This window comes from Bubalus kerabau, chromosome 2 (genome assembly GCF_029407905.1).
Source record: "Bubalus kerabau isolate K-KA32 ecotype Philippines breed swamp buffalo chromosome 2, PCC_UOA_SB_1v2, whole genome shotgun sequence".
NCBI lineage: Eukaryota > Metazoa > Chordata > Mammalia > Artiodactyla > Bovidae > Bubalus > Bubalus kerabau.
The window spans coordinates 130329659-130357036 of record NC_073625.1 but is presented as its reverse complement, the minus strand read 5'-3'; the positions used below and the strand labels follow the sequence as shown (position 1 = coordinate 130357036).

General features: G+C 40.6%; 1 protein-coding gene across 1 annotated transcript in view; it reads right to left on the bottom strand.

Annotated features, from left to right (window-relative positions):
- MCF2L2 (MCF.2 cell line derived transforming sequence-like 2) overlaps window positions 1–27378 on the bottom strand; it is a 209737-nt gene that overhangs the window by 29298 nt on the left and 153061 nt on the right. Inside the window, exons 21-24 of the mRNA XM_055570098.1 lie at window positions 22583–22654; window positions 18509–18634; window positions 997–1212; window positions 53–145 (exon numbers count right to left, since the gene is read on the bottom strand). Coding sequence (XP_055426073.1) covers window positions 53–145; window positions 997–1212; window positions 18509–18634; window positions 22583–22654 — 507 coding nt within the window. The remainder of the gene's footprint in view (window positions 1–52; window positions 146–996; window positions 1213–18508; window positions 18635–22582; window positions 22655–27378) is intronic.

Below are 27378 nucleotides of genomic sequence, written 5' to 3'. Positions count from 1 at the left end.
GAACATGATAGGGAAAGAGGAGAGACACTTATGGGAAAGGCATGAATTTTACCTGTAGGATGTATTTTTCAAGTCCATTTTGGTTGGCAATTTCAAACTTTCTGTTGCTCCCCCTTCCAAGTTGGCGAATTGAAAGTGTCATCAACTATTGTAAACAAAGAAGAAAATTCTCTATGCCATCTCTTCCAATTTAAGAATTATCCCTGTCTGTCACTCCAATTCTTTCTACCCTTGATCTCTTTTCTTCCATCTTTCTTCTAAGTGTTTTACTGTTCTCTGTTAACAACCCCAAGGAACATAAAACACAGCTTGTGTCATTTATCTTGTCTGTTTCAGAGGACAACACAGATGATATCATTCCACAGGCACAGGTGTAGCCTTCAACGTTAAGCAAAATGGTGATCTCTCCTTTAATACCTGAGTATTTAACAAATCTCTACATAATAGTAACTGAATTAGTGTCCACTATGAAACATAAATAAAAAGCACTATGAATAAATTAACAATTTTAATCACAAGAGCATGTATGTGTATATGTGATCGCTAGCTATGAAATATTTCTCATACAAGCAAGAGGCAGTGGTTGGTGTGGACATGGGTTCCTGGACCCCCAGGATCAGGTGTTGCCTACATTTGTATGAAAAGATGCATGGTTGAGAAGATGAAATTCAGCCCATGCTCTAATCTCTGAGACTTTCAATCCTCTGCCTGGACAAAAGAGGGTACTTTTTAATTAGTTTGTCCAGATAGGCTGCCACAGGGTCCCTTTTCTCTACCCAGTACAAAGGCAACCTGAGCCAGCCCTGGGCTTGTTGAGTGACTGATTACAAGCTCTGACTCTAGAATCAGACCTGGGTGGATTCTCGCTCTGTTTGTAGCATCTGACAAGTTAACCTCGCCTCTCTAAGCTTCAGTTTCTTTATCTATAAAGTAAAGATAACAATATTTCTCCCCACAGGGTTGTGCTGACTCCCGAGTGCAATAGGACACCTTTACCTTCATAGACTTCTTAAAGCTGTAGTGAGGGGACAGGCCCTGGTCACTGGGCTCCAACTGTATCTTACAGAACATTATTTCCCGTTCAAATAGATAGATTTGCCTCTGGCTGGGCTTGAATCGAATTAAATCCTTCATCTTATAACGATCTTTGTGAACTGTCCAAACGTTGAAAGAACCATGCATCAACAACTTGCCGAATTTTCCAATATCATCCTTTGGGAAACACAGATATACACAAAAAGGAGCTATTAAATTACTTGATAAAAAAGAAGCTGCCAAATTGCAGAGCATGCTTATTTGACATTTACAATCTTACAACTGTCAGTCAGGCTAATCTGTCACTTACCAAAACGACAATTTTATGAGCTTCAATCGGCATGGTGTCAGTCAGTTAATAAGGAATAGTGCAGCAGTATAAGGTAATAAACATAAAGCATGTTAGAAATACTTTGAACTAAAGGTATTGGTACTCTTATATTTTTATCTTATTAATTTGAGCTAGCAGAATTCCATTTCCTTTTCTTTGTTTTTGATATGACACTACTTAATAAGGGCAAGATATTAATGTTTTAATTATGTTTGAGAAAGCCAGTATCTTTGCTGCAGTATAGATCTTTGGTGATCTGTGGGTTCCATCCTAATTCAGATGTATTTTAACGTCTGCCTCAGCAACATGAGAACATAAGAACATGAGATTTGTTCTGAAAGAGAAAGCTTAGGATGACCTAATCTTTATAACATTGTAAAGGAAATGGTAATTACATTCAACTCTGCATTTTGGGCTTCCCTAGTGGCTCAGTGGTAAAGAATCTGCCTGCCAATGCAGGAGATGCAAGTTCAATCCTTGGGTCGAGAAGACCTCCTGGAGTAGGAAATGGCAACCCACTCCAGTATTCTGGCCTGGAGAATTCTATGGGCAGAGGAGCCTGGCAGGCTACAGTCTGTGGGGTCGCAAAAGAGTTGGACACAACTTATCGACTAAACAACAACTGCATTTTTCAGAGTGAGTGAACAGTGTAAACTTAATCCCAAATGACAATTTTTTTTGTTTGTTTTTGGTCTAACCTTTTTGGTTCTAAGGCACACACTCACTATGATGCCTCTCCCTCCACCCTCAAATGTCTGGCTGAAAGTCCAAATGAGGTGATTCTGCCTTCTCTGAGCTCTCTCTAAAAGTAGCGGAGTGTGATGAGCTAGAAATGTGGTATTTATAAAAAACTGTATCACTAAAGTACATAATCAAGAATTTATTTTCCTGAATCAAAACACCAAAAGAAAAAATTATTTGAATCAGACCAAGACAGAGATATTTCCCTATGTTATATCTAGCTAAGATAAATCCTCACAATTTAAAAGTCATTATTAGATATAATGTACATTACTACTATTACTATTAAGTCGCTTCAGTCGTGTCCGACTCTGTGCGACCCCATAGTACTCTTAAATGCAGAGTACATCATGTGAAATGCTGGGCTGGATGAATCACAAGCTGGAATCAAGATTGCCAGGAGAAATATCAATAACCTCAGATATGTCACTTTAACAGCAGAAAATGAAGAGGAACTAAAGAGCCTCTTAATGAAGGTGAAAGAGGAGAGTGAAAAAACTGGCTTAAAATTCAACATTCAAAAAATGAAGATCATGGCATCTGGTCCTATCATTTCATCGCAAATAGATGGGGAAAATGTGGAAACAGTGTCAGATTTCATTTTCTTGGGCTCCAAAATCAATGCAGACAGCGATTGCAGCCATGAAATTCAAAGATGCTTGCTTGTTGGAAGAATAGCTATGACAAACCAAAGCAGACACATCATAGTCAAAGCTATGGTTTCTCTAGTAGTCATGGATGGATGTGAGAGTTGGACCATAAAGAAGGCTGAGTGCTGAAGAATTGATGTTTTTGAACTGTGGTGTTGGAAAAGACTCTTGAGAGTTCCTTGGACAGCAAGGGGATAAAACCAGTCAATCCTAAAGGAAATCAACTACAAATTTTCATTGGAAGGACTGGTGCTAAAGCTGAAGCTCCAATACTTTGGCTGGCCACTTGATGCAAAGAGCTGAATCATTGGAAAAGACCCTGATGCTGGGAAAGATTGAGGGCAAGAGGAGAAGGGGATGACAGAGGATGAGATGCTTGGATGGCATCACTGAGTCAATGGATAAGAGTTTGAGCAAATTTTGGGAGATAGTGAAGGACAGGGAAGGCTGGTGTGCTGCAGTCCATGAGGTCATAAAGAGGTCATGTCTGACTTAGTGAAAGAACAACAATATCATGTACCATTAAAAGAATATTATGTATATTGAACTGTAAATACCTTTTTAAAATGACTGTATATCTGAAAGTCTAAATAAAAACCTCAAGGCAATAAATTCTAATCAGTTTCATGGTGTGTGTGTCATAATTTCAGTACTGTTTTCCTCTTTTTCTTTTATAAAATTTACATGCGGTAAATGTGGTGAATGAAGTCCTCACTGAGGAGTAAAAACCCCAGTTACAAGGCCTTCTCTCCTAAAAGCATGATGTTCCTGTTGCAGGTTGCATAAACTCAGCTTGACCACGAACTAAGACAGGTGGGTAATGGGTTCATAAGGATCTGTGAGAAGTTACTCACTCTATACACATACTTCCTGCACCCACTTAATTGTAACCACTCCAGCCCTCAGTGATTGCTGTCTTCTTTTATAACCATTTAATTTATATTACTCAGACATATAAAGTGCAGGAAATATATTTAGTCAAGGCTTGCAAAAGAAGGTGTTTAATATCTGCCACAGGAACAACTGTATTCAGTAGTTTCTATTTAAAAATTGATTTATACTCCATTTCATTTCAAAAATTAGATTAGTTCAGTTGCTCAGTTGTGTCCGACTCTGCAATCCCATGGACTGCAGCATGCCAGGCCTCCCTGTCCATCACCAATTCCCGAAGTTTACTCAAACTCATGTCCATGTCATGAGTCAGTGATGCCATCCAACCATCTCATCTTCTGTCGTCCCCTTCTCCTTCTGCTTTCAATCTTTCCCAGCATAAGGATTTTTTCAAATGAGTCAGTTCTTCGCATCAGGTGGCCAAAGTATTGAAGTTTCAGCTTCAGCATCAGTCCTTCCAATGAATATTCAGGACTGATTTCCTTTAGGATGGACAGTTTGTTCTCCTTGCAGTCCAGGGGACTCTCAAGAGTCTTCTCCAGCACCACAGTTCAAAAGCATCAATTCTTCGGCACTCAGTTTTGTTTATAGTCCAACTCTCACATCCATACATGACTACTGGAAAAACCATAGTTTTGACTAGACGGATGTTTGTTAGCAAAGTAATGTCTCTTCTTTTTAATATGCTGTCTAGGTTGGTCACAACTTTCCTTCCAAGGAGTAAGCATCTTTTAATTTCATGGCTGCAGTCACCATCTTCAGTGATTTTGGAGCCCAGAAAAATAAAGTCTGTCACTGTTTCCATTGTTTCCCCATCTATTTGCCATGAAGTGATGGGACCAGATGCCATGATTTTAGTTTGCTGAAATTTGAGTTTTAAGTCAACTTTTTCACTCTCCTCTTTCACTGTCATCAACAGGCTCTTTAGTTCTTCACTTTCTGCCATAAGGGTGGTAGCATCTGCACATCTGAGGTTACTGATATTTCTCCCAGCAATCTTGATTCCAGCTTGTGCTTTATCCAGCCCAGTGTTTCTCATGATGTACTCTGCATGTAAGCTAAATAAGTGGCCTTCACGTAGTCCCTTCCCATTTGGAACCAGTCTGTTGTTCCATGTCCAGATCTTATAAAATATATATTTTCTGTCTGTGTAAAACAGGCAGACAGAAAATAACCAAGGAGATTAGGGTGAAGAAAAAATAGAGCTTAAAACAATAAGATGAAGAAGATGTACATAAAACACATACAATAAAGCCAGGCGAACCTGCTGCAGACTAGGCTCTGATCTAGCAGGCAGTACACAAGGAAATATGCAAAACTATACAGTTCATTCGGAGAAGGCAATGGCACCCCTCTCCAGCACTCTTGCCTGGAAAATTAGCAGCAGCAGCATACAGTTCATTATGTCTGAAGACTTGCCCAAACCAGTTGTTCAGGAAAAGCACTGCTGCTGCTGCTGAAAAGCACTGCTAAGTCGCTTCAGTCATGTCTGACTCTGTGAGACCCCATAGACAGAAGCCCACCAGGCTCCCCCGTCCCTGGGATTCTCCAGGCAAGAACACTGGAGTGGGTTGCCATTTCCTTCTCCAATGCATGAAGTGAAAAGTGAAAGTGAAGTCGCTCAGTCATGTCCGACTCTTCACGACCCCATGCACTGCAGCCTACCAGGCTCCTCCGTCCATGGGATTTTCCAGGCAAGAGTACTGGAGTGGGATGCCATCGCCTTCTCGGCAGGAAAAGCATATCAACTTGTTAATAAGATATGAAAGAAATTTCTCCCATGAGTCTTCATAAAGGATCACTGCATCAAATGCTGAACCCACTGCACTGAACCTGACTTCCTGCACTGGGAGTGCAGAGCCCTACCCACTGGACCACCAGGGAAGTCCCAGCACAGCTTTTTGTTTCAAAATTAATTTATTTTAATGGGAGGCTAATTACTTTACAATATTGTGATGGCACTTGTCATACATCAACATGAATCAGCTATGGGTAAATATGTGTCCCCCCATCTTAAAACCCAGTCCCACCTACTTCCCCACCCCATTCCTCTGGGTTGCCCCAGAGTACCTTTGGGTGCCCTGCTTTATGCTTCAAACTTGCACTGGTCATCTGTTTTACATATGGTAATACACATGTTTCAATGCTATTCTCTCAAATTATCCCACCCTCACCTTCTCCCACAAAGTTCAAGTCTGTGTTTTACATCGTGTCTTTTTTGCTGCCTTGCATAAGGATCGTTGTTCAGTTCAGTACAGATGCTCAGTGTGTCTGATGCTTTGTGACCCCATGGACTGCAGCACGCTAGGCCTCTCTGTCCATCGCCAACTCCCGGAGTTTTCTCAAACTCATGTCCATTGAGTTGCTGATGCCATCCAACCATCTCATCCTCTGTCGTCCCTTTCTCCTCCCCCTTCAATCTTTCCCAGCATCAGGGTCTTTTCAAATGAATCAGTTCTTTGCATCAAGTGGCCAAAGTATTGAAGTTTCAGCTTCAGCATCAGTCCTTCCAATGAATAGTCAGGACTGATTTCCTTTAGGATTGAATGGTTTGATCTCTGTGCAGTTCAAGGGAATCTCAAAAGTCTTCTCCAACACCACAGTTCAAAAGCATCAGTTCTTCAGCACTTTCTTTCTTCAGCTTTTTTACAGTCTAACTCTCATATCCATACATGACTACTGAAAAAACCACAGCTTTGACTAGATGGACCTTTTTCAGCAAAGTAATGTCTCTGCTTTTTAATATGCTCTCTAGGTTTGCCATAGCTTTTCTTTTAAGGAGCAAGCATCTTTTAATTTCATGGCTGCAGCCAACATCTGCAGTGATTTTGGAGCCCAGAAAAGTAAAGTCTGTCACTGTTTCCATTGTTTCTCCATCTATTTGCCATGAAGTGATGGGACCAGATGCCATGATCTTCGTTTTTTGAATGTTGAGTTTTAAGCCAGCTTTTTCACTCTCCTCTTTCACTTTCATCAAGAGACTCTTCAGTTCCTCTTCACTTTCTGCCATAAGGGTGGTATCACCTGAGTATCTGAGATTATTGATATTTCTCCTGGAAATCTTGATTCCAGCTTGTGCTTCACCCAGTACAGCATTTCTCATGATGTACTTTGCATATAAGCTAAATAAGCAGTTTGACAATATACAGCCTTGACGTACTCCTTTCCCAATTTGGAACCAGTTTATTGTTCCAAGTCCAGTTCTAACTGTTGCTTCTTGATCTGCATACAGATTTCTCAGAGGCAGGTCAGGTGGTCTGGTATTCCCATCTCTTGAAGAATTTTCCAGTTTGTTGTGATCCACACAGTCAAAGGCTTTGGCATAGTCAATAAAGCAGAAATAGATGGTTCTCTGAAATTCTCTTGCTTTTTCGATGATCCAATGGATGTTGGCAATTTGATTTCTGGTTCCTCTGCCTTTTCTAAATCCTGCTTGAACATCTGGAAGCTCACAGTTCACATACTGTTGAAGCCTGGCTTGGGAGAATTTTGAGCATTACTTTGCTAGCATGTGAGATGAGTGCAATTGTGCAGAAGTTTGCACATTCTTTGGCATTGCCTTTCATTGGGATTGGAATGAGAACTGACCTTTTCCAGTCCTGTGGCCACTGTGAGTTTTCCGAATTTGCTGGCATATTGGGTGCAGCACTTTCACAGCATCATCTTTCAGGATTTGAAATAGCTCAACTGGAATTCCATAACCTCCACTAGCTTTGTTTGTAGTGATGCTTCCGAAGGCTCACTTGACTTCACATTCCTGGATGTCTGGCTCTAGATGAGTGATCACACTATCGTTATTATCTGGGTCATAAAGATCTTTTTTGTATAGTTCTTCTGTGTATTCTTGCCACCTCTTCTTAATCTCTTCTGCTTCTGTGAGGTCCATACCATTTCTGTCCTTTATTGTGTCCATCTTGGCATGAAACATTCCCTTGGTATCTCTAATTTTCTTGACGAGATCTCTAGTCTTTCCCTTTCTATTGTTTTCCTCTATTTCTTTGTATTGATCACTGAGGAAGGCTTTCTTATCTCTCCTTGCTATTCTTTGGAACTCTGCATTCAAATGGGTATATCTTTCCTTTTCTCTTTTGCCTTTCACTTCTCTTCATAGCTATTTGTAAGGCCTCCTCAGACAACCATTTGGCCTTTTTGCATTTCTTTTCCTCGGTATGGTCTTGATTACGGCCTCCTATACAATGAACCTCTGTCCATAGTTCTTCAGGCACTCTGTCTATCAGATCTAATCCCTTGAATCTATTTCTCACTTCCACTGTATAGCCATAAGAGATTTGATTTAGGTCATACCTGAATGGTCTAGTGGTTTTTCCTACTTTCTTCAATTTAAGTCTGAATTTGGCAATAAGGAGTTCATGAGCTGAGCCACAGTCAGCTCCCGGTCTTTTTTTTTTTTTTTTTTTGCTGACTGTATAGAGCTTCTCCATCTTTGGCTGCAAATACTATAATCAATCTGATTTCAGTATTGACCATCTGGTGATGTCCATGTGTAAGGTCTTTACTTGTGTTGTTGGAAGAGGGTGCTTCCTGTGACCAGTGTGTTCTCTTGGCAAAACTTTGTTAGCCTTTACCCTGCTTCATTCTGTATTCCAAGGCCAAATTTGCCCTGGTATTTCTTGACTTCCTACTTTTGCATTCCAGTCCCCTATAATGAAAAGGACATCTTTTTTGGGTGTTAGTTCTAGAAGGTCTTGTAGGTCTTCATAGAACCATTCAACTTCAGCTTCTTCAGCATTACTCTTTGGGGCATAGACTTGGATTACTATGATATTGAGTGGTTTGCCTTGGAAATGAACAGAGATCATTCTGTCATTTTGGGGATTGCATCCAAGTACTGCATTTCAGACTCTTTTGTTGACTATGATGGCTACTCCATTTCTTCTAAGGGATTCTTGCCCACAGTAGTAGATATAATGGTCATCTGAGTTCAATTCACCCATTCCAGTCCATTTTAGTTCGCTGATTCCTAAAATGTCAATGTTCACTCTTGCCATCTCCTGTTTGACCACTTCCAATTTGCCTTGAAATTAAAAGACGCTTACTCCTTGGAAGGAAAGTTATGACCAATTAGATAGCATATTAAAAAGCAGAGACATTACTTTGCCAACAAAGGTCCGTCTAGTTAAGGCTATGGTTTTTCCAGTAGTCATGTATGGATCTGAGAGTTGGACTACAAAGAAAGCTGAGAGCCAAAGAATTGATGATTTTGATTTGAGGTGTTGGAGAAGACTCTTGAGAGTCCCTTGGACTGCAAGGAGATCCAACCAGTCCATCCTAAAGCAGATCAGTCCTGGGTATTCATTGGTAGGACTGATGTTGAAGCTGAAACTCCAATACTTTGCCCACCTGATGCAAACAGCTGACTCATTTGAAAAGACCCTAATGCTGGGAAAGATTGAGGGCAGGAGGAGAAGGGGATGACAGAGGATGAGATGGTTGGATGGCATCACTGACTCAATGGACATGGATTTGGGTGGACTCTGGGAGTTGGGATAGACAGGGAGGCCTGGCGTGCTGCGGTTCATGGGGTCGCAAAGAGTTGGACATGACTGAGTGACTGAACTGAACTGAACTGAATTTGCCTTGATTCATGGACCTAACGTTCCAGGTTCCTATGCATTATTGCTCTTTACAGCATCGGACTTGACTTCCATCACCGGTCACATCCAAAACTGGGTGTTGTTTTGCTTTGGCTCTGTCTCTTCATTCTTTCTGGAGTTATTTCTCCACTGATCTCCAGTAGCATATTGGGCACCTACCAACCTGGGAAGTTCATCTATCAGTGTCCTATCTTTTAGCCTTTCATACTGTCCATGGGGTTCTCAAGGCAATAATTCTGAAGTGGTTTGCCATTCCCTTCTCAAGTGGACCATGTTTTGTCAGAACTTTCCACCATTGGATCATCATTACCATCTTTCTAAATTCCATAGGGGATAGTGATATGCTTCTCTGAGTGACAATCCCACTGCCGAAGCTGAGCACTCAGTGGAGTTAATGCATGAGTGCTAAGTCGCTTCAGTCATGTTCAACTCTTTCCGACCCTATGGACTGTAGCCTTCCAGCCTCCTCTGTCCATGAGATTTTCCAGGAAAGAATTCTGGAGTGGGTTGCCATGCCCTTTTCCAGGGGATTTTCCCAACCCAGGAATTGAACCCACATCTCCTGTGTCTCCTATATTGGCAGGCAGATTCTTTACCACTAGCACCACCAGGAAGCCCTAAATTCCATTTATATGCATTAATATACAGCTTTGTGTTTTTCTTTCTGACTTACTTCACTCTGTATAATAGGCTCCAGTTTCATTCTGCTCATTAGAACTGACTCAAATGAGTTCCTTTTTATAGCTGAGTAATATTCCATTGTGTATTATGTACCACAACTTCCTTATCCATTTGTCTGCTGATGTACATCTAGGTTGCTTCCATGTCCTAGCTATTGTAAACAGTGCTGCACTGAACATTGGGGTACATGTGTCTCTTTCAATTCTGGTTTCCTAGGGGTGTATGCCCAGCAGTGGGATTGCTGGGTTGTATTGCAGTTCTAGTCCCAGGTTTTTTTTTTTAAAGGAATTCCACACTGTTCTCCATAGTGGCTGCACCAGTTTGCATTCCCACCAATAGTGTAAGAGGGTTCCCACTTCTCCACATCCTCTCAGGCATTTATTGTTTGTAGACTTTTTGATGACAGCCATTCTGACCAGTGTGAGATGATCCGTCATTGTGGTTTTGATTTGCATTTCTCTAATAATGAGTGATGTTGAGCATCTTTTCATGTGCTTATTAGCCATTTTTATGTCTTCTTTGGAGAAATGTCTGTTTAGTTCTTTTGCCCACTTTTTGACTGGGTTGTTCATTTTTCTGGTATTGAGTTGCATGAACTGCTTATATATTTTGAAGTGTAATTCTTTGTCAATTGTTTCATTTGCTATTATTTTCTCCCATTCTGAAGGCTGTTTTTTCACCTTGCTTATAGTTTCCTTTGTTGTGCAAAAGATTTTAAGTTTAATTATGTACCATTTGCTTATTTTTGTTTTTATTTCCATTACCCTGGGAGGTGGGTTATAAGGGATCTTGCTGTAATTAATGTCAGAGAGTATTCTGCCTATGTTTTCCTCTAAGAGTTTTATAGTTTCTGGTCTTACATTTAGATCTTTAATCCGTTTTTAGTTTGTTTTTGTGTATGGTGTTAGAAAGTGTTCTAGTTTCATTTTTTCACACGTGGTTGACCAGTTTTTCCAGCACCATTTGTTAAAGAGACTGTCTTTTCTCCATTGTATATTTTTGCCATCTTTGTCAAACATAAGGTGTCCACAGGTGCATGGATTTAACTCTGGACTTTCTATTTTGTTCCATTGATCTATATTTCTGTCTCTGTGCCAGTACCATACTGTCTTGATGACTGTAGCTATGTAGTATAGTCTGAAGTCAGACAGGTTGATTCCTCTAGTTCAATTATACTTTCTCAAGATTGCTTTGGCTATTCAAGGTTTTTTTGTATTTCCATACAAATCATGAGACTGTTTGTTCTAGTTCTATGAAAAATACCATTGGTAACTTGATAGGGATTGCATTGAATCTATAGATTCCTTTGGGTAGTATACTCATTTTCTATTGAGTCTTCTAATCCATGAACATGGTATATTTCTCCATCTATTTGTGTCCTCTTTGATTTTTTTCATCAGCATTTTATAGTTTTCTATATATAAATCTTTTGTTTCTTTAAGTAAATTTATTCCTAAGTATTTTATTCTTTTTGTTGCAATGGTGAATGGGATTGTTTCCTTAATACCTCTTTCTGTTTTTCCATTGTTAGTATATAGGAATGCAAGGGATTTCTGTGTACTAATTTTATATCCTGCAACTTTACTATATTTATTGATTAGCTCTAGTAATTTTCTGGTGGTATCTTTAGGGTTTTCTATGTAGAGGATCATGTCATCTACAAACAATGAGAGTTTTACTTCTTTTCCAATCTGGATTCCTTTTACCATCACAGATTTTAAAAGCAATTCTAAAAGAGGCCAGAAGAATGGGGAAGCAGGAAACAAACCCAGTTATACTCTCTGATGACCTACAGAGGGTGGGTGATGTTAACTAAGGTACCTGCCAAGGCATGGGCTGTAGAGGTTGAAGAGGCCACCTTTGGCAGCAGTGTTTTTGTCCTTTACAACCTCTATACTTCTCATCCCTCCCACAGCCATGGTTGTGATTGAGCAAAGGATGTGAATCCAGAGATGGGCCAGTCCCTGACCACAGAGGCCTGGTGTAAAAAAGATGTGCCAGATGGCCAGTCTGATCCCTGTGAGAACTGAGGAGATCTGAGGGGGAAGCAGTAAGCAGCAGGAATTGTAACTGTGAGATGTGTTATGAGAGGGCCGGAGCTGGAATAAATGATAAGGAAAAAGAGGTATGGAGAAAGTAAGTCACCGGAAACTATGAGGAAGAGGAAAAGAGACTGATGAGGGGAAAATAGTCAGTGGGCAGTGAGAAGAGAGGACATACCTGGCATGTATAGGTAGAGCACACAGGTGAGAACCCCAGCTGATTTCCCAGGCCAAACCCCTAGAGTTGCTATGTGTCCTAGAATTGTCGAGTTCCCACATCCATGACCCCTTTCCTGTCATAGTTCTGACTCTTCTTGAGGCCATATGATTGCCTTTTCCAGTTAACCTGTCACCACTGGAGTTACTAGAGGAAACTGCTGTGTTTTGGGGGATGACTTGGAAGAGATGGGCTGCATATCATTCAGGTAATCTTGCATCAACTTTCTCAGGACCACACTAGCGATGGGATCAGACATCTCAATGCTTGAGGCCCATCCTGTGGTGGCTGAGGGCATATACTCTGTATAGCACTGATGAAGGACAGGTGTCCATATATTACCATCATGGACACATGCCTGTGTGGAGGCCCCCCACTTCCAAAGGGAAGAGGGTAGGGGGATTGCTCTCAACAGGACTAAGGATGACTTATTGCCATCTTTTCAACCATATGTATCCTTTCTTGCCAATCAGACAAGAGTTGGTCCCAAGATCAGAGACCACATGCACAACTTCTTGTGGATATTTGTGCCCAAAAGTATTGAATCATTTATTGACAGTTAATGAGGGCCTGGAGGGACACAAAACTAAATGCTCAGCACTGTGAGGAAGCCAATTCAGTGATGACCTTGAACTGCCTTGAACAGTATTTCCCCCAAAACTCACGTCCACCCAGGATCTCAGAATGTGACTTTATTTGGAAATATGCTCTTTGCAGATGTTGTTAGTTAAAATGAGGTCGTACTGGATAAGGGTGGGCCCTAATCCAGTGACCAATGTCCGTATAAGAAAAGAAAACAGAGACGCACACAAGAGAAGACAGGACGACAGGCAGAAACTGGAGTGATGCAGCTCTAAGTTAACAAAGTCAGAAGACCAGCAAGGAACAATTCTTTCCTAGAATCTCCAGAGGGAGCATGGGCCTACCAACACCTTGATTTTGGCATTCTTGCCTGCAGAACTGTGAGAGAAAAAAATTTTGTGTTTTTTCAGCCACCCAATTTGTAGTGTTTTGCTATGACAGTTTTAGGAAATAAATATAGCCCCAACCCATTTTTCTACTAGTGATGTAATGGTGTGACCCTCACTTTGGTGTGTTGATGAATCTGATGGGTGTGAGCTCAGAGATACAAAACAGGGGCTCCTCCAAACAAATAAGCTAATGAAATATCAGATGTCTCCTCCATATGGAAAATGATGGCAAAATAATCTAGTAAATGCTACCATTTTCTTATATGTAGAGTATATCATGCAAAATGCCAGGCTAGATAAAGAACAAAATGGAATCAAGATTGCTGGGAGAAATATCAATAACTTCAGATACGTAGATGATACCACCTTTATGGCAGAAAGTGAAGAAGAACTAAAGAGCCTCTTGATGAAAGTGAAGAGGAAAGTGAAAAAATTGGCTTAAAACTCAACACTCAGGAAACTAAGATCATGATATCTGGTCTCATCACTTCATGGCAAGTAGATGGGGAAACAATGGAAACAGTGAGAAACTTTATTTTGGGGGGCTCCAAAATTACTGCAGATGGTGACTGCAGCCATGAAATTAAAAGATACTTGGTCCTTGAAAGAAAACTATGACAAATCTAGATGGCATATTAAAAAGCAGAGGCATTACTTTGCTGGTAAAGGTCCATCTAGTCAAAGCTATGGTTTTTCCAGTAGTCATGTATGGATGTGAGAGTTGGACTATAAAGAAAGCTGAGAGCCGAAGAATTGATGCTTTTGAACTGTGGTGTTAGAGAAGACTCTTGAGAGTCCCTTGGTCTGCAAGGAGATTCAACCAGTCCATCCTAAAGGAGATCAGTCTTGAGTGATCATTGGAAGGACTGATGTTGAAGCTGAAACTCCAATACTTTGGCCACCTGATGCGAAGAGCTGACTCATTTGAAAAGACCCTGATGCTGGGAAAGATTGAGGGCAGGAGGGGAAGGGGACGACAGAGGATGAGATGGTTGGATGGCATCACTGACTCAATAGACATGAGTTTGAGCAAGCTTCAGCAGCTGGTGATGGACAGGGAAGTCTGGCATGCTGCAGTCCATGGGATCGCAAAGAGTCAGACACAACTGAGCGACTGAACTGAACTGAACCATTTTCACATGTGGACATTTTATAGGTAAGAGCTCTGATGTAAGAATTTAAAATATGACTATATCAACCAAGGGGCTTCCCAGGTGGCGCTAGGGGTAAAGAAGTTGCCTGCCAGTGCAGGCGATATAAGAGACATAGGTTTGATTTCTGGGTCAGGAAGATCCCCTGGAGGAGGACATGGCAATCCACTCCAGTATTCTTGCCTGGAGAATCCCACGGACAAAGGAGCCTGATGGGCTACAGTCCATGGGGTTGCAAAGAGTTGGACATGACTGAAACGATTTGTCACAGCACAGCACAGGGCATATCAACCAAATGCAGAATTTGGCTGAGAGTGTGAATGTAGGGAAGACATCTCTTTTCAGTGGTCAGGTTTTCACTCCTGGCAACCACAGCTAAAGGGACAGAGCTATGTATTTTTGCGCAAAGAGGCAGGAAACATCTGGATAAATGAATTAGCACAAAGCTTGATCCAGAAATGAAAAGCAGAAGCTGTAGGACACAGGGGCCTGCGATTACAATTGCCAGAAGCAAAGGGGTTCCTTCCTTTCCAGCCTGATTAAAAACCCAAATAAGTCAGCACTGGGTTCTATATTCAGCATCTACCACCACCCAGGCATGGTGCTGGGTGCCTTATGATTTAATGTAGTCACATTTGAAATTCTTACATCAGAGGTCTGACTTACAAAATGCCCACATATGAAAATGGCAGCATTTACTAGAGTTTTTAGGCCATTGTTTTTCATATGGAGGAGACCATCTGACATTAATTAATTCTCATTTACTCCTCACAATCACCCTTTAACATAGGTGTTGTGAGAAGCCCAAGGCAATTCTGCTGAGTCATCAAGATTATTTACTCACCCTTATTTCTGCAGCCAACACTATGGCAAGGAAAGCGGGAGCTAAAATAGAAAATAAAATACCTGGCCCTGGCCCACAGTAAATTTGTAATAAAAATAATTCCTTTGTTGAATAACATAAGTTTGTTCCAGAAAATAAAAATATTTCATTCAACCGTTACTATTCAACTTTGGAACTTGTTCCTGGCAAGTCAGAATTTAAAAGAACTCAAAATACATCTATATTTTATGTATTGGATTAAACAGGGGGAATTTTTTTTTTTTTTTTTTTGCAAGGAGAGAGAAGTAAATGACATCTCAGTGTTCCACAAAACAAACTTTCTTAAAAACTTTTTAAAGCTTCTGTGATTAAATTAAACCAAAAACTGAGTGTACACAAAAGGGAAAAAATGTAAATATCAGAAGGGCATTTTTTAAGTTGTTTTAATTATGAACTCACCCACCAACTTCCATTTCTTTCCTTCACAAAATCAAATTAATATTGGATGTCAAGTAGGGAAACTAAGAACTTAAGGTCTGAATTTATCTTTCCCTACAACACGTGACTGTAAGTATCTTGTAATAAAGTTCTATGAAGCTGATGCAAAGAATCTCAAAATCACTAGATCTGAGTTAATAGTACTTGAGTTGTTAGTAAACTCTAAATAGAATCAGATGAAGAATATGTTGAGAGGTTGGCACCCGGGATAGGGAGCGAAGAGATCAAAGAAATAGTCCTAGCTGATAACCACATGATTGGGGTGACTTAACTCTTCTTTTCATGGACCTGTTCCTGAATCAGAAAGCTGAAAAATCCAATGTCTGCTCTTCCATAACTCAATAGGATTATATAAAACTGTCAGGATACATTACTTAATATACTAGATGTAAAGGAAGTTAAAGTCTTAGTGAGAAAGAAACCATAGAGTGTATGTTCTGAGGACACATGGGGAAGAAAAGTTCTTTGCACTGGTGTTAAAAAATCTCTAAAATTCTATAAACTCATTCATCTTTTTTGCAAACCAGTTTGGAGTGAAATCAGAGTAGATTGCTATTTACTCACATTTTAATCATTCTTTTCTCATAACTTCCTCTTTGTATGTTACTTACACTGAGAATAATAGCTGGGAGTTTCCTGTCCTGAGTACAGGTTTCAGGATATTCTTTTGATTCAGGAAAATGGATGTAATATGGTTAGCTGACATGTGTTCAAAGATAAAAAGAAGAACAGAAAGATGTTCCAAATGATTAAACAAGTTGCTTTCTTGACTTTCCTTAGCCAAAGAAGGAAACAGTTATCAAGAAAACAATCCCCTCTGCCCCACGCCGCATGGTTCATGAATACCCTCTTAAATCATGCATCAGTAGTAAGCAGAGAGTGTTTTGGAGTCCCAGGGGACAGTAACAGCATCGTTGCCCAGATCTCAGCAAACCCAGTGTAGCCGTTTCTGAGATGCTGGCCAGAGAAAATCCAGGAGGGAGGGAAATAAAAAATTACAGGAATTTTTTTGGTCCTAACTAATTTGCTTGGTTTGATTTCTGACAAGGAAAGAAATAAAAGGGTCATTTCATCTATCCAGACCTCAATAAATAGAATTTTAAATCCAGGTAAAAATGAAAGGGAAGAAAAGAGAAGGAAAGTATCTGAAATATAATTCTTTGAATACTTGATCCCCATGTGAGAGGCAGAATAGTAGCCTCCCAAAGATGCCTGTGTCCTAATCCCTGGAGACTGAGAATATGTTAAGTTATATGACAAATGAATTAAGATTGTTAATTGGCTGAATTTGAGATATGGAGGTTATCATAGATTAACCAGTTAGGCCCAATGTAATCACAAGAGTCCTTAAAAGTGGAAGAAGTATAGATGATCTTATTTGCAAAGCAGATAGAGACACAGACATAGAGAATAAATGTATGGACAGCAAGGGGAAAGGTGGGGAGGAATTGGGAGATTGTGAATGACACATATACACTGTTGATACTATGTATAAAATAGATAACTAATGAGAACCTACTGAACACCTCAGGGAACTCTACTCAATGCCCTGTGGTAACCTAAAAAGGAAGGAAACACCACAAAGGGGATATATGTATATGTGTGGGCTTCCTAGGTGGTTCAGTGGTAAAGAATCCTGCCAAGCAGGAGACACTGGTTCGATCCCTGGGTCAAGAAGATCCCCTGGAAAAGGAAATGGCAACCCACTCCAGTATTCTTACCTGGGAAATCCCATTAACAGAGGAGCCTGGTGGGCTACAGTCCATGAGGTTGCAAAAGAGTAAGACATGACTTAGCAACTAAACAACGACATGTATACGTATAGCTAATTTCACTTTGCTATACAGCAGAAACTAACACACATTGTAAAACAATTATACTCCAATAGGGAAGAGAAATAGAAGAGATGGTCTGAGTGATGTGAAGTGAGAAGAACTCAACCCACTGTTGCTGGTATTTAAGATGGAGAAAGATACCTTGAGTGGAAGAATGTGGGTGGCCCTTGTAAACTGGAAAAGGCAGTGAAATATTCTCTCCAAAAGCCTCCAGAAAGGAAGGCAGACACCTTGATTTTAGCCTGGTGAGACTATGTTCTACTTCTAACCTATAGAACTATAAGATAATAAATTTGTGCTATTCTAAGCTGCCAAGCTTGTGGTAATTTGTTATGACAATGACAGCAAATACATCTGAGTCAAAATCTAGAGTACTTCACAGCAAAAACAAGCTGTATATTAATTATGTCCCAGTCCCAGTGAGATCACACAGTCTTAGAGGACGGTTTGCCTGGAATGCCTGGGTCTGGCCTGCTTGGGATTAACTCTAATGCCAGAGTTGAGATGACCCAGTCCCCAGCACTCCCTCTTTTCGTATTTTTCTTTAAGCATGTGGATTAAGGAATATACAATATATGCTCGTTGGACCTCTTCTTGGATCTGTGATGTAAAATGAGGTTAGACGTTCACTCAGGATCCATTTTCAAAGTAATTTTCACAGAGAAAATAAAGCTAAAGAAGGAAAATCTCTTGATATTTTAATGGTGCCATGAGTGAGAAAATAAATAATTCCTTTAGCACTTTCTCCTGCCCAATATGCTCTGATCCTTGAGTTCTTGCTTTTTCCAGAGTGTGGATCAGTTTCACCATTTGGGACCCCAAGAACCACCACCCAAGATTCCTAAAAATGCAGAGGTGCTGCTTGGAATCCCATAGCACACGTGTGCTGACCAATTTAGGTCACTTTGCCCAGAGTCAAATTCCTTCCCCACAGATCAGTTCTCTAACTTTGCCACAGTATCTCCTACCCTTGTAGGATTGTGTCTGCCTTTGGTTAAAATGTCCCAACACTTGCTACAGAACATACCGGACATCCAGTGACTGCTGCCAGGTCCATGGCCAACTCACAGGACTTGATCAAATCCTCCATCATGGCCAAAGCCTGTTGTAGGTCGGCTAAGAAGGCTGAATCCTTGGTCCTCTTTGGCCCATTCTGTGGAAACCAAATGCCTTGTTGGAAATCAAAAGGTAAACCATCTACCAAGTAAAGAAAGAAAACAGGACAGAGATAAGGAGTTGTGGATCTAGCCAGCAGGAGTGACTGAGAAGGTAGGTATATCAACCTGTTTCCTTGCTCCCAAAGGTGGCTAAGGATATTTGCTGGTTTAACTATATCTCACACACACACAAGCAAAATCACTGACTACATTTTCTGCACACTATACTAATGAAGAATGAAGTTCATAAAATCATGGACATCATATTCTGGATATTTAAAAGATATCCAGAGTTTTTGTAAAGCATGAAAACTGCAGCCCTTTAAAAAGGCTGCTCTCCCTTTTACTCCCCTATCCCTCAGGGCCTATTGAAAAGTACAGCTTGAGTATCGTATTCCTGTATTTAATGTCATAGTCTTTACCTACGGATAAAACCATGCTTAAAACCATTCCAGAGGAGGATATTTGTAAACTATAGAGGCAAAGAATAGGCTGCCATGTGGAGGTTTACTAATGATTTACGTGTAAACACCACAATGGCAGCGTGTGCCACACTGAATCTCCCCATTTTCTGTCACCATTAAAGATGCCAAAGAGGTAAGCCAATGTGGTCTGTATCTCCCAAACAGCATGAAGACCCAGAATTAAGGGGGAAAAGCTAATTTATGAGACCAACGAACGTTCCAGTGATTACTGTGCCACTTAGGACATGTTAGGGATGGTTGTTTCAGTTTGAAAGTCTTTCGCTTAGGATCTCTGTATTTTATTCCCCTGCCACCTAGACAGCATATTTATCTGTTTTCTGGTAAATACAAACAGAAATACTTTGATTTTGTCCATTTTTAAAAAACACAACAATTTCCACAACAAAGATCAGAGAGCTCTTTGCTGCTCCCCACATAAAGCCCGCTTCTTCTTGTCCTCTCCTGTAAGACATAAGCAAAGGTTTGTGTGTTTTTTAAATCTCTGCTTAAACACTGAAGATTAGCATCTTTGAATCAGAGATATGAATGACAGGGCTGATGAATGGAGTGGAGCATGCTGCCTCCACTGAACAACACGTCATGGATTCCTACTTTCTTACTCATGGTAAATACGCTCCAGGTCCTGGTGAAAAACAACAGACTCTCACCTGAGTTTATCATGTCATTAACAAAGGATTAAAAGTCCTTAAACCAGGCATCTCCCTCTTTACTAAACACTTGAAACTCAAATTACTTTCAGACACTCCATGGCTCCTAGTCTCTCTCCTTCCCACTAACCCTTCTCCCACAAGCAAGATGGGGGGCTAGTTTTGTGTGATGTAGGACTCTTCCAGTTCCAGTTCAGTTGCTCAGTCGTGTCCGACTCTTTGCAACCCCATGAATCGCAGCACGCCAGGCCTCCCTGTCCATCACCAATTCCCGGAGTTTACTCAAACTCATGTCCATCAAGTCGGTGATGCCATCCAGCCATCTCATCCTCTGTCGTCCCCTTCTCCTCCTGCCCCCAATCTCTCCCAGCATCAGAGTCTTCTCCAGTGAGTCCACCCTTCGCATGAGGTGGCTAAAGTACTGGAGTTTCAGCTTTAGCATCAGTGCTTCCAAAGAACACCCAGGACTGATCTCCTTTAGAATGAACTGGTTGGACCTCCTTGCAGTCCAAGGGACTCTCAAGAGTCTTCTCCAACACCACAGTTCAAAAGCATCAATTCTTCGGCGTTCAGCTTTCTTCACAGTCCAACTCTCACATCCATACATGACCACAGGAAAAACCATAGCCTTGACTAGACGGACCTTTGTTGGCAAAGTAATGTCTCTGCTTTTTAATATGCTATCTAGGTTGGTCATAACTTTCCTTCCAAGGAGTAAGAGTCTTTTAATTTCATGGCTGCAGTCACCATCTGCAGTGATTTTGGAACCCAGAAAAATAAAGCCTGACACTGTTTCCACTGTTTCTCCATCTATTTGCCATGAAGTGATGGGACCAGATGCCATGATCTTTGTTTTCTGAATGTTGAGCTTTAAGCCAACTTTTTCACTCTCCTCTTTCGCTTTCATCAAGAGGCTTTTCAGTTCCTCTTCACTCTGCCATAATGGTGGTGTCATCTGCCTATCTGAGGTTATTGATATTTCTCCCGGCAATCTTGATTCCAGCTTGTGCTTCTTCCAGCCCAGCGTTTCTTATGATGTACTCTGCTATAAGTTAAATAGGCAGGGTGACAATATACGGCCTTGATGTACTCCTTTTCCTATTTGGAACCAGTCTGTTGTCCCATGTCCAGTTCTAACTGTTGCTTCCTGACCTGCATACAGATTTCTCAAGAGGCAGGTCAGGTGGTCTGGTATTCCCATCTCTTGAAGAATTTTCCACAGTTTATTGTGATCCACACAGTCAAAGGCTTTGGAATAGTCAATAAAGGACCCTTACAAACGTTATTAATCCTCTTTAAGTTCTTTCTGACATTATTGAAAGTGAAAGTGAAGTCACTCAGTCTGTCCAACTCTTTGCGACCCCATGGACTGTAGCCCACCAGGCTCCTCCATCCATGGAATTTTCTAGGCAAGAGTACTGGAGTGGGTTGCCATTTCCTTCTCCAGGGGATCTTCCCAACCCATGGATTGAATCCCGGTCTCCTGCATTGTGGGCTGATGCTTTACTGTAACCCAGGCTAGCTCTACTTGCTCCAGGCTATAAAAGTATTACCTATCACTTGGGCTTCTTTTAATCTTAAGCCATCCCCACAACACCTTTTGATCAGGGAGGGCATGGAAACGACCACTCCTTGAGACACAGGCCTCATGTTTTTCTTTTTATATCAGAATTTCATACTAGGGGAAAACCAAACAAACAAAAAAAAAACACTTGCAAGCCACAAGTTTCTTCCCATACTGTGTGACCATCACTTCTTCCAAGAGAAACTTGGTTGTCTTAGAATTCAGAGACACACACACACACACATACACACACATTTGGAAGGGAATAAGGCATAATGTATATAGATTTACTAAGGAGTACAAAGAAGTAAATATAAATCATTCATAATCCTACCATTCAGGAAAACAACTGTAGGATTTTATTTATTTATTTATTTATTTTTTAATTGGAGGATAATTACTTTACAGTATTGTGATGGTTTCTGCCATACATCAGCATGAATCAACCATAGGTATACATATGTCCCCTCCCTGTTGAACCTCCCTCACACCCCATCCCACCTCTTTTGGCAGGAATCCAAATTGATACATCCACTATGGAGAACAGTATGGAGATTCCTTAAAAAATTAGGAATAAAACTACCATATGACCCAACAATCCCACTACTGGGCATATACCATTAAAAAAACCATAATTGAAAAGGACATAGCCACCCCAGTGTTCATTACAGCACTATTTACAGTAGCCAGTACATGGAATTTTATTATATTTATTTCCAGGCTTTTACGTATGCATTTCACACTTTCACTTACTTTTGTATTCCTGTGAAACATTTTTATGTGGAAGGAAGAAAGTATATTACCACTCTTGCTATTACAAATCACCCCCCCCCAAAAAAAAAAAACCAAATCCCCACTTTGAAATTGTCTTTAGTTTTTTTGTTTTTTCCTGACTATGAATTATGGGATGAATATTATTTTAGAAAATTTACACAATAAAGATAATACACTAAGAAAACAAAATCACTGTAAGCCCTTCCATGTATAGACAAACAGCACTAGCTTCCCTGGTAGCTCAGACCATAAAGAATATGCCTACATTGTGGGAGACCAGGGTTTGATTCCCAGTTCAGGAAGATGCCCTGGAGGAGGGAATGCAACCCACTCCAATATTCTTGCCTGGAGAATTCTATGGACAGAGGAGCCTGGAATGCGATAGTCCATGGGGGTCGCAAACAGACACGACTGAGGGACTAACATTCACTTCATTAGCAGTTAGTAAATAAAATAATATTTAATTTCCAGTACCTTAGCGGAACCTCCTTCTAGATCACTTGGGTCCATCTCCAAATCCTCAGGAGACTCAAAATCCAGCAGCCCCTGCATTAACCCAAAAGCCTTATTGAAAATCAAAAAGTCAAATGCCAACTTACTCTATTGTGCAAACAATCTCCAGCCAATGCTAAACTGAGGATGTATATAAATTTGTCTGTTTGTCACAAGTAAGAGGGGAAAAGTAAATGGAATATTCAGCAAAGTTCCTTCCACAAACATAGAATCACATTGGACACACTATTTTGTAGCCTGCTTTTTTTCAGCAACTTATTATGAACATTTTCCCACAACAATATATATTTTTTATACATGTTTTTAAATTGTGGCAGAGTATTGCATACTATGGGCTTCTCAGGTAGCGCTAGTGGTAAAGAACCCACCTGCCAATGCAAGAGATGCAAGAGACTCAGGTTTGACCCCTGGTTGGGAAGATCCCCTGGAGTAGGAAATGGCAACCTGTTTCGATAATCTTGCCTGGCATTTTCATGGACAGAGGAGCCTGGTGGGCTACAGTTCTTGGAGTCACAGAGTCAGACACCACTGAGCGACTGAGCACAAGCAGAAAGGATTGCATGCTATAGCTAAATCATAACTGATTAATTCCCCTCTACTGTTAAATATTTATGTTAAATATTTTTTTACTACAATAACAGTCTTTATACACTTTTCTTAAGGATAAATACCTAGAAGTTGAATTGTTAATGTTAAGAGTTGTGATACATGTTTCCAAGTTCTTTAGAGAAGGACTATGTCCCCATCAGCCATATATGAAAAAATTTTTCACCATCCCCTAGCCTACTTGGAGTATTACTATTTAATCAAAAAGTTTTGCCAGCCAAATCAACAGAGCAATCCCACCTTCACTGCTGTTTTGAATTTGAATTTCTCAAATAACTAGTGAGGTAGAACTCTCAAAAAAATGTTTTGTTATTAGCTTTTATTCTTTTGTAAGCTGCCTAGTTCCTTTGTTCATTTTTCTATTATTTATTTTGTTTTTAATTTCAGGTTTACTGAGGTATAATTGACATATAAAATTGTTAGGTATCTACAGTGTGTCTTTTTTAAAAGAGATTTATACACAGTTTTAATGAAAATTTTGAGAATAACAATGTCCATCACTCAACCATGAATAAGACAGAGACTTTTTACGACATGAAGGAGATAGAAATAACAAACTCTGAAAAGGAAGGGAAAAAAAAAACACTTCAGGCTAGTGCTTTGTGACAGTCAGAGGGAGGAAGCAACTTACAGCCAACAGAGAAGCTAAGGTGGCAAGATGCTTTGAATGACTAAAATTAAGGAAGCTGAAAACATCCTTAGCCAGGAATTTATGTCCTAAGTTGCTTTAGTTGTGTCTGACTCTTTGTGATGCTATGGACTGTAGCCCGCCAGGCTCCTCTGTCCATGGGATTCCCCAGGCAAGAATACTGAAGTGGATTGCCATTTCCTTCTCCAGGGTACAGCGTGTCTTGTAGTGATTTGACACATGTATATACTGTGAAAGGATTCCCCCACCTGGTTAAATGACACATCTATCATTTCATTTCTTTTTTCAGTATGAACATTTAAATCCTACACTCTTGTCACATTTCAATTATGCAGTACAGTCTTACCAACTATAGTCACTACGTTTTACATTAGAATTTCAGACCTTATTCATCCTTTTATTTATTTTTTAATTGGAGGAAAACTGTGTTCGTTTCTGCTTTACAATGTGAATCAGCCATAATTATATATATTTAACTATATAATTAATGAAATACAATAATATAATATCATTATATATACGTGTGTGTGTGTATATATATATATATATATATAATTAGTAAAGGGTACAAACTTTTATTTAGGAGATGAATAAGGAACTGAAAAAGTAGCATTGACATTATCCTGTGTAAAACAGATAGCTAGTGGGAAGCTGCTATATATTAAAAACACAGGTAGCTCAGACTGGTGCTCTGTGATCATATATTGTGGTATATTATAATAGCCTTCCATCCCCTCCTTCCCCTCCCTCCCATCCCACCCCTCCAGGTGGTCACAGAGTGCCAGTCTGGGCTCCCTGTGTTATTAATATATAGCAGCTTCCCACTAGCTATCTGTTTCACACAGGATAGTGTATGTACGTCAGTGCTACTTTCTTAATTCCATATTCATCTCCTAAGTAAAAGTTTATACCCTTCACCTATTCTTTTTTTTACACAGTGGTCTATTTATGACATGAGTTGGATTACATAGGAAACCAGCATGACCACTTATTCTAGATCATCTTTCTTGCAATAAGCTAAACTTACTGTAAACAAATTATGTACCATTTTGCAAACCATATTCTATTAAAACAAAATCCAAGCAAGGAAAATTCTCTACATTAAATTTGATAGTTTCCATACATCACTTAACCTGTTTGACAGAAATAATGAGCCCATCTCTACTAATCTTCTAGATTTCTCATATATGTGTTAATATACAATATTTGTTTTTTTCTTTCTGACTTTCTTCACTCTGTAGAGACTCTAGGTCCATCCACATCTCTATAAATGACCCAGTTTTGTTCCTTGACATATATACACGACCATATGTAAAATAGATAACTAGTGGGAACCTGCCATAAAGAACCGGAGGCTCAGCTCAGGGCTCTGTGATGACCTAGATGGGTGGGATGGGTGGAGGAAAGTTCAAGAGGGAGGGGACATATGTGTAGATAGAGCGGATTCACTTCATCATACAGCAGAAATGAACACAACATTGTAAAATGATTATACTTCAATTAAAAAAATTAAGTAATAGCAAAAACAAACAAAAAAATCATGAGCTCAGTGAAAGTGAGTTCTATTGTTCCTTAATGCATCTATCTTTAATGTATGCTGGGCTTCCCTGGTGGCTCAGCTGGTAAAGAATCTGCCTGCCAATGCAGGAGGCACAAGAGATGTGGGTTTGACTCCTGGGTCAGGAAGATTCCCTGGAGAAGGAAATGGCAACCCACTCCAGTATCCTTGTCTGGGAAATTCCATGGACAGAGGAGCCTGGCTGGCTACAGTCCATGTGTTCGCAGAGTCAGACATGACTGAGCACACATGCCTAATGTGTGCTAACAAATAATGTATTAGTATTATCTAATCAACTTGCTATGACATAGACATTACATACATTATGTACTCTGTCATGACTTTTAATATCATAACATCTCAGAAGAAAGTATTAAGCATTTCATAGATACTTGTTTTTTGTTTTTTATTGTTAATTTCTATAGGCTTATTATTAAACATGCTGACCATTTGTCACATATCTTGCTAATACAATATCTTCCCCATTTTTTCATGCGTCTGTTTTTAATGGTATAACCTATCATTCCTTTTCCTTTTTGTTTATACTTAGAAAGCTTTCCCACACCAGGATTCCACGATCCTTCCTAAGGCATGAGGCAGCTGGTCCAATATCCATGCTCTCCCAAATAAGCTGATGGTAAGCCCTGCAGCGGGGCTTCCCAGGTGACACTAGCGGTAAAGAACGCTCCTGATGTGGGTTCGACCCCTGGGTTGGGAAGATCCCCTGGAGGAGGGCATGGCAACCCACTCCAGTATTCTTGTCTTAAGAATTCCATGCACAGAGGAACCTGGCGGGCTACCCTCAAAGAGTCAGACAGGACTGAAGTGACGTAGCACGCAGGCACTGCCGCATGAGCTCTGTCCCTCAGAGTAGAGAACACTCCAAAGTTCTTCCTCTCTTGCCAATGGTTTAAACTTGTTCTTCCAGGCAGGAAGAAGCTTAGCTATGGGATAACCTGGTCTGTCTTGAGTAGCCTCCCACAGTTTTTGCACAGACCCCCAAGGAATATTTTATAGTGATCTTGTCTCTTGTTTCCTCAGTGAAATACAAACCTTCTAAGTATTTTTAACACGCATTACCTCACTTAACGTTCCCAAAAAGCATACCAGGAAAGTACAATTACTACCTTCATTCTTTAGGTGAGGGACCTGAGGTACAGAGAAGTTAAGCAATTGCCTGGTTTCACCGTAGCCTGGAATCATCTGAGCCAGACCACACCCAGGATGTCTAATTCCTGAGTCAGTGTTTCTAATCACTATGTCCTACAGACCTCCACGGAAGGTACAGACTTAGCTATTGCATCAACATTTCTATGGGAAAGCTTGAGCTCTTCAGTATTGGGTGCACCAAGCCCAGGAGGTGAAGACCCCTACATAGGTTCTGCTCCCTCCTCACTGAGCCCAGCAGTAGATAGGGCTTTTAAAGTTAGGATGACAGTGAAGATGGGGCTGTCAGAGGAGCACAAGGCCCTAAGTGAATGCTTTATCAAACATGCTCATAGATGCTGCTCATGGAGGGAATCAGAGGGTCACCTTCCTCACTCTCAGGCTGGTGTGATGACTCCGGGTATGAAACAACAGCTGCAGGTTATGTGATGGAAGCTTCCTGGGGGTCAGCCCTGAGCCAGCTCTTGACTGCAACTATGCCACTCACTGAACCTATGCGGGAGGGTGAGTGTCCTCACTTTAGAGACGAGGAAACCAAGGCCTGAGAGGCCCCCCAACACTGGCAGCAGCAGAGCCGGTGTAGCCGAAGCTGGGCCTACTGATGCCAAGCTGAGAGGGGAACTTGTCCTGAGGGCAGAACACTGGTGGTAGCTTAACTGCCCTGAGCCTCTGTTTCTTCACAATCCAGAGCCTCTGGGCACATATGACTGTGGGGATTAAGAAATACATGTGGGAAGGTACTCAGTAAACAGCTTGCTTTCAAATTAACAGAGAGTA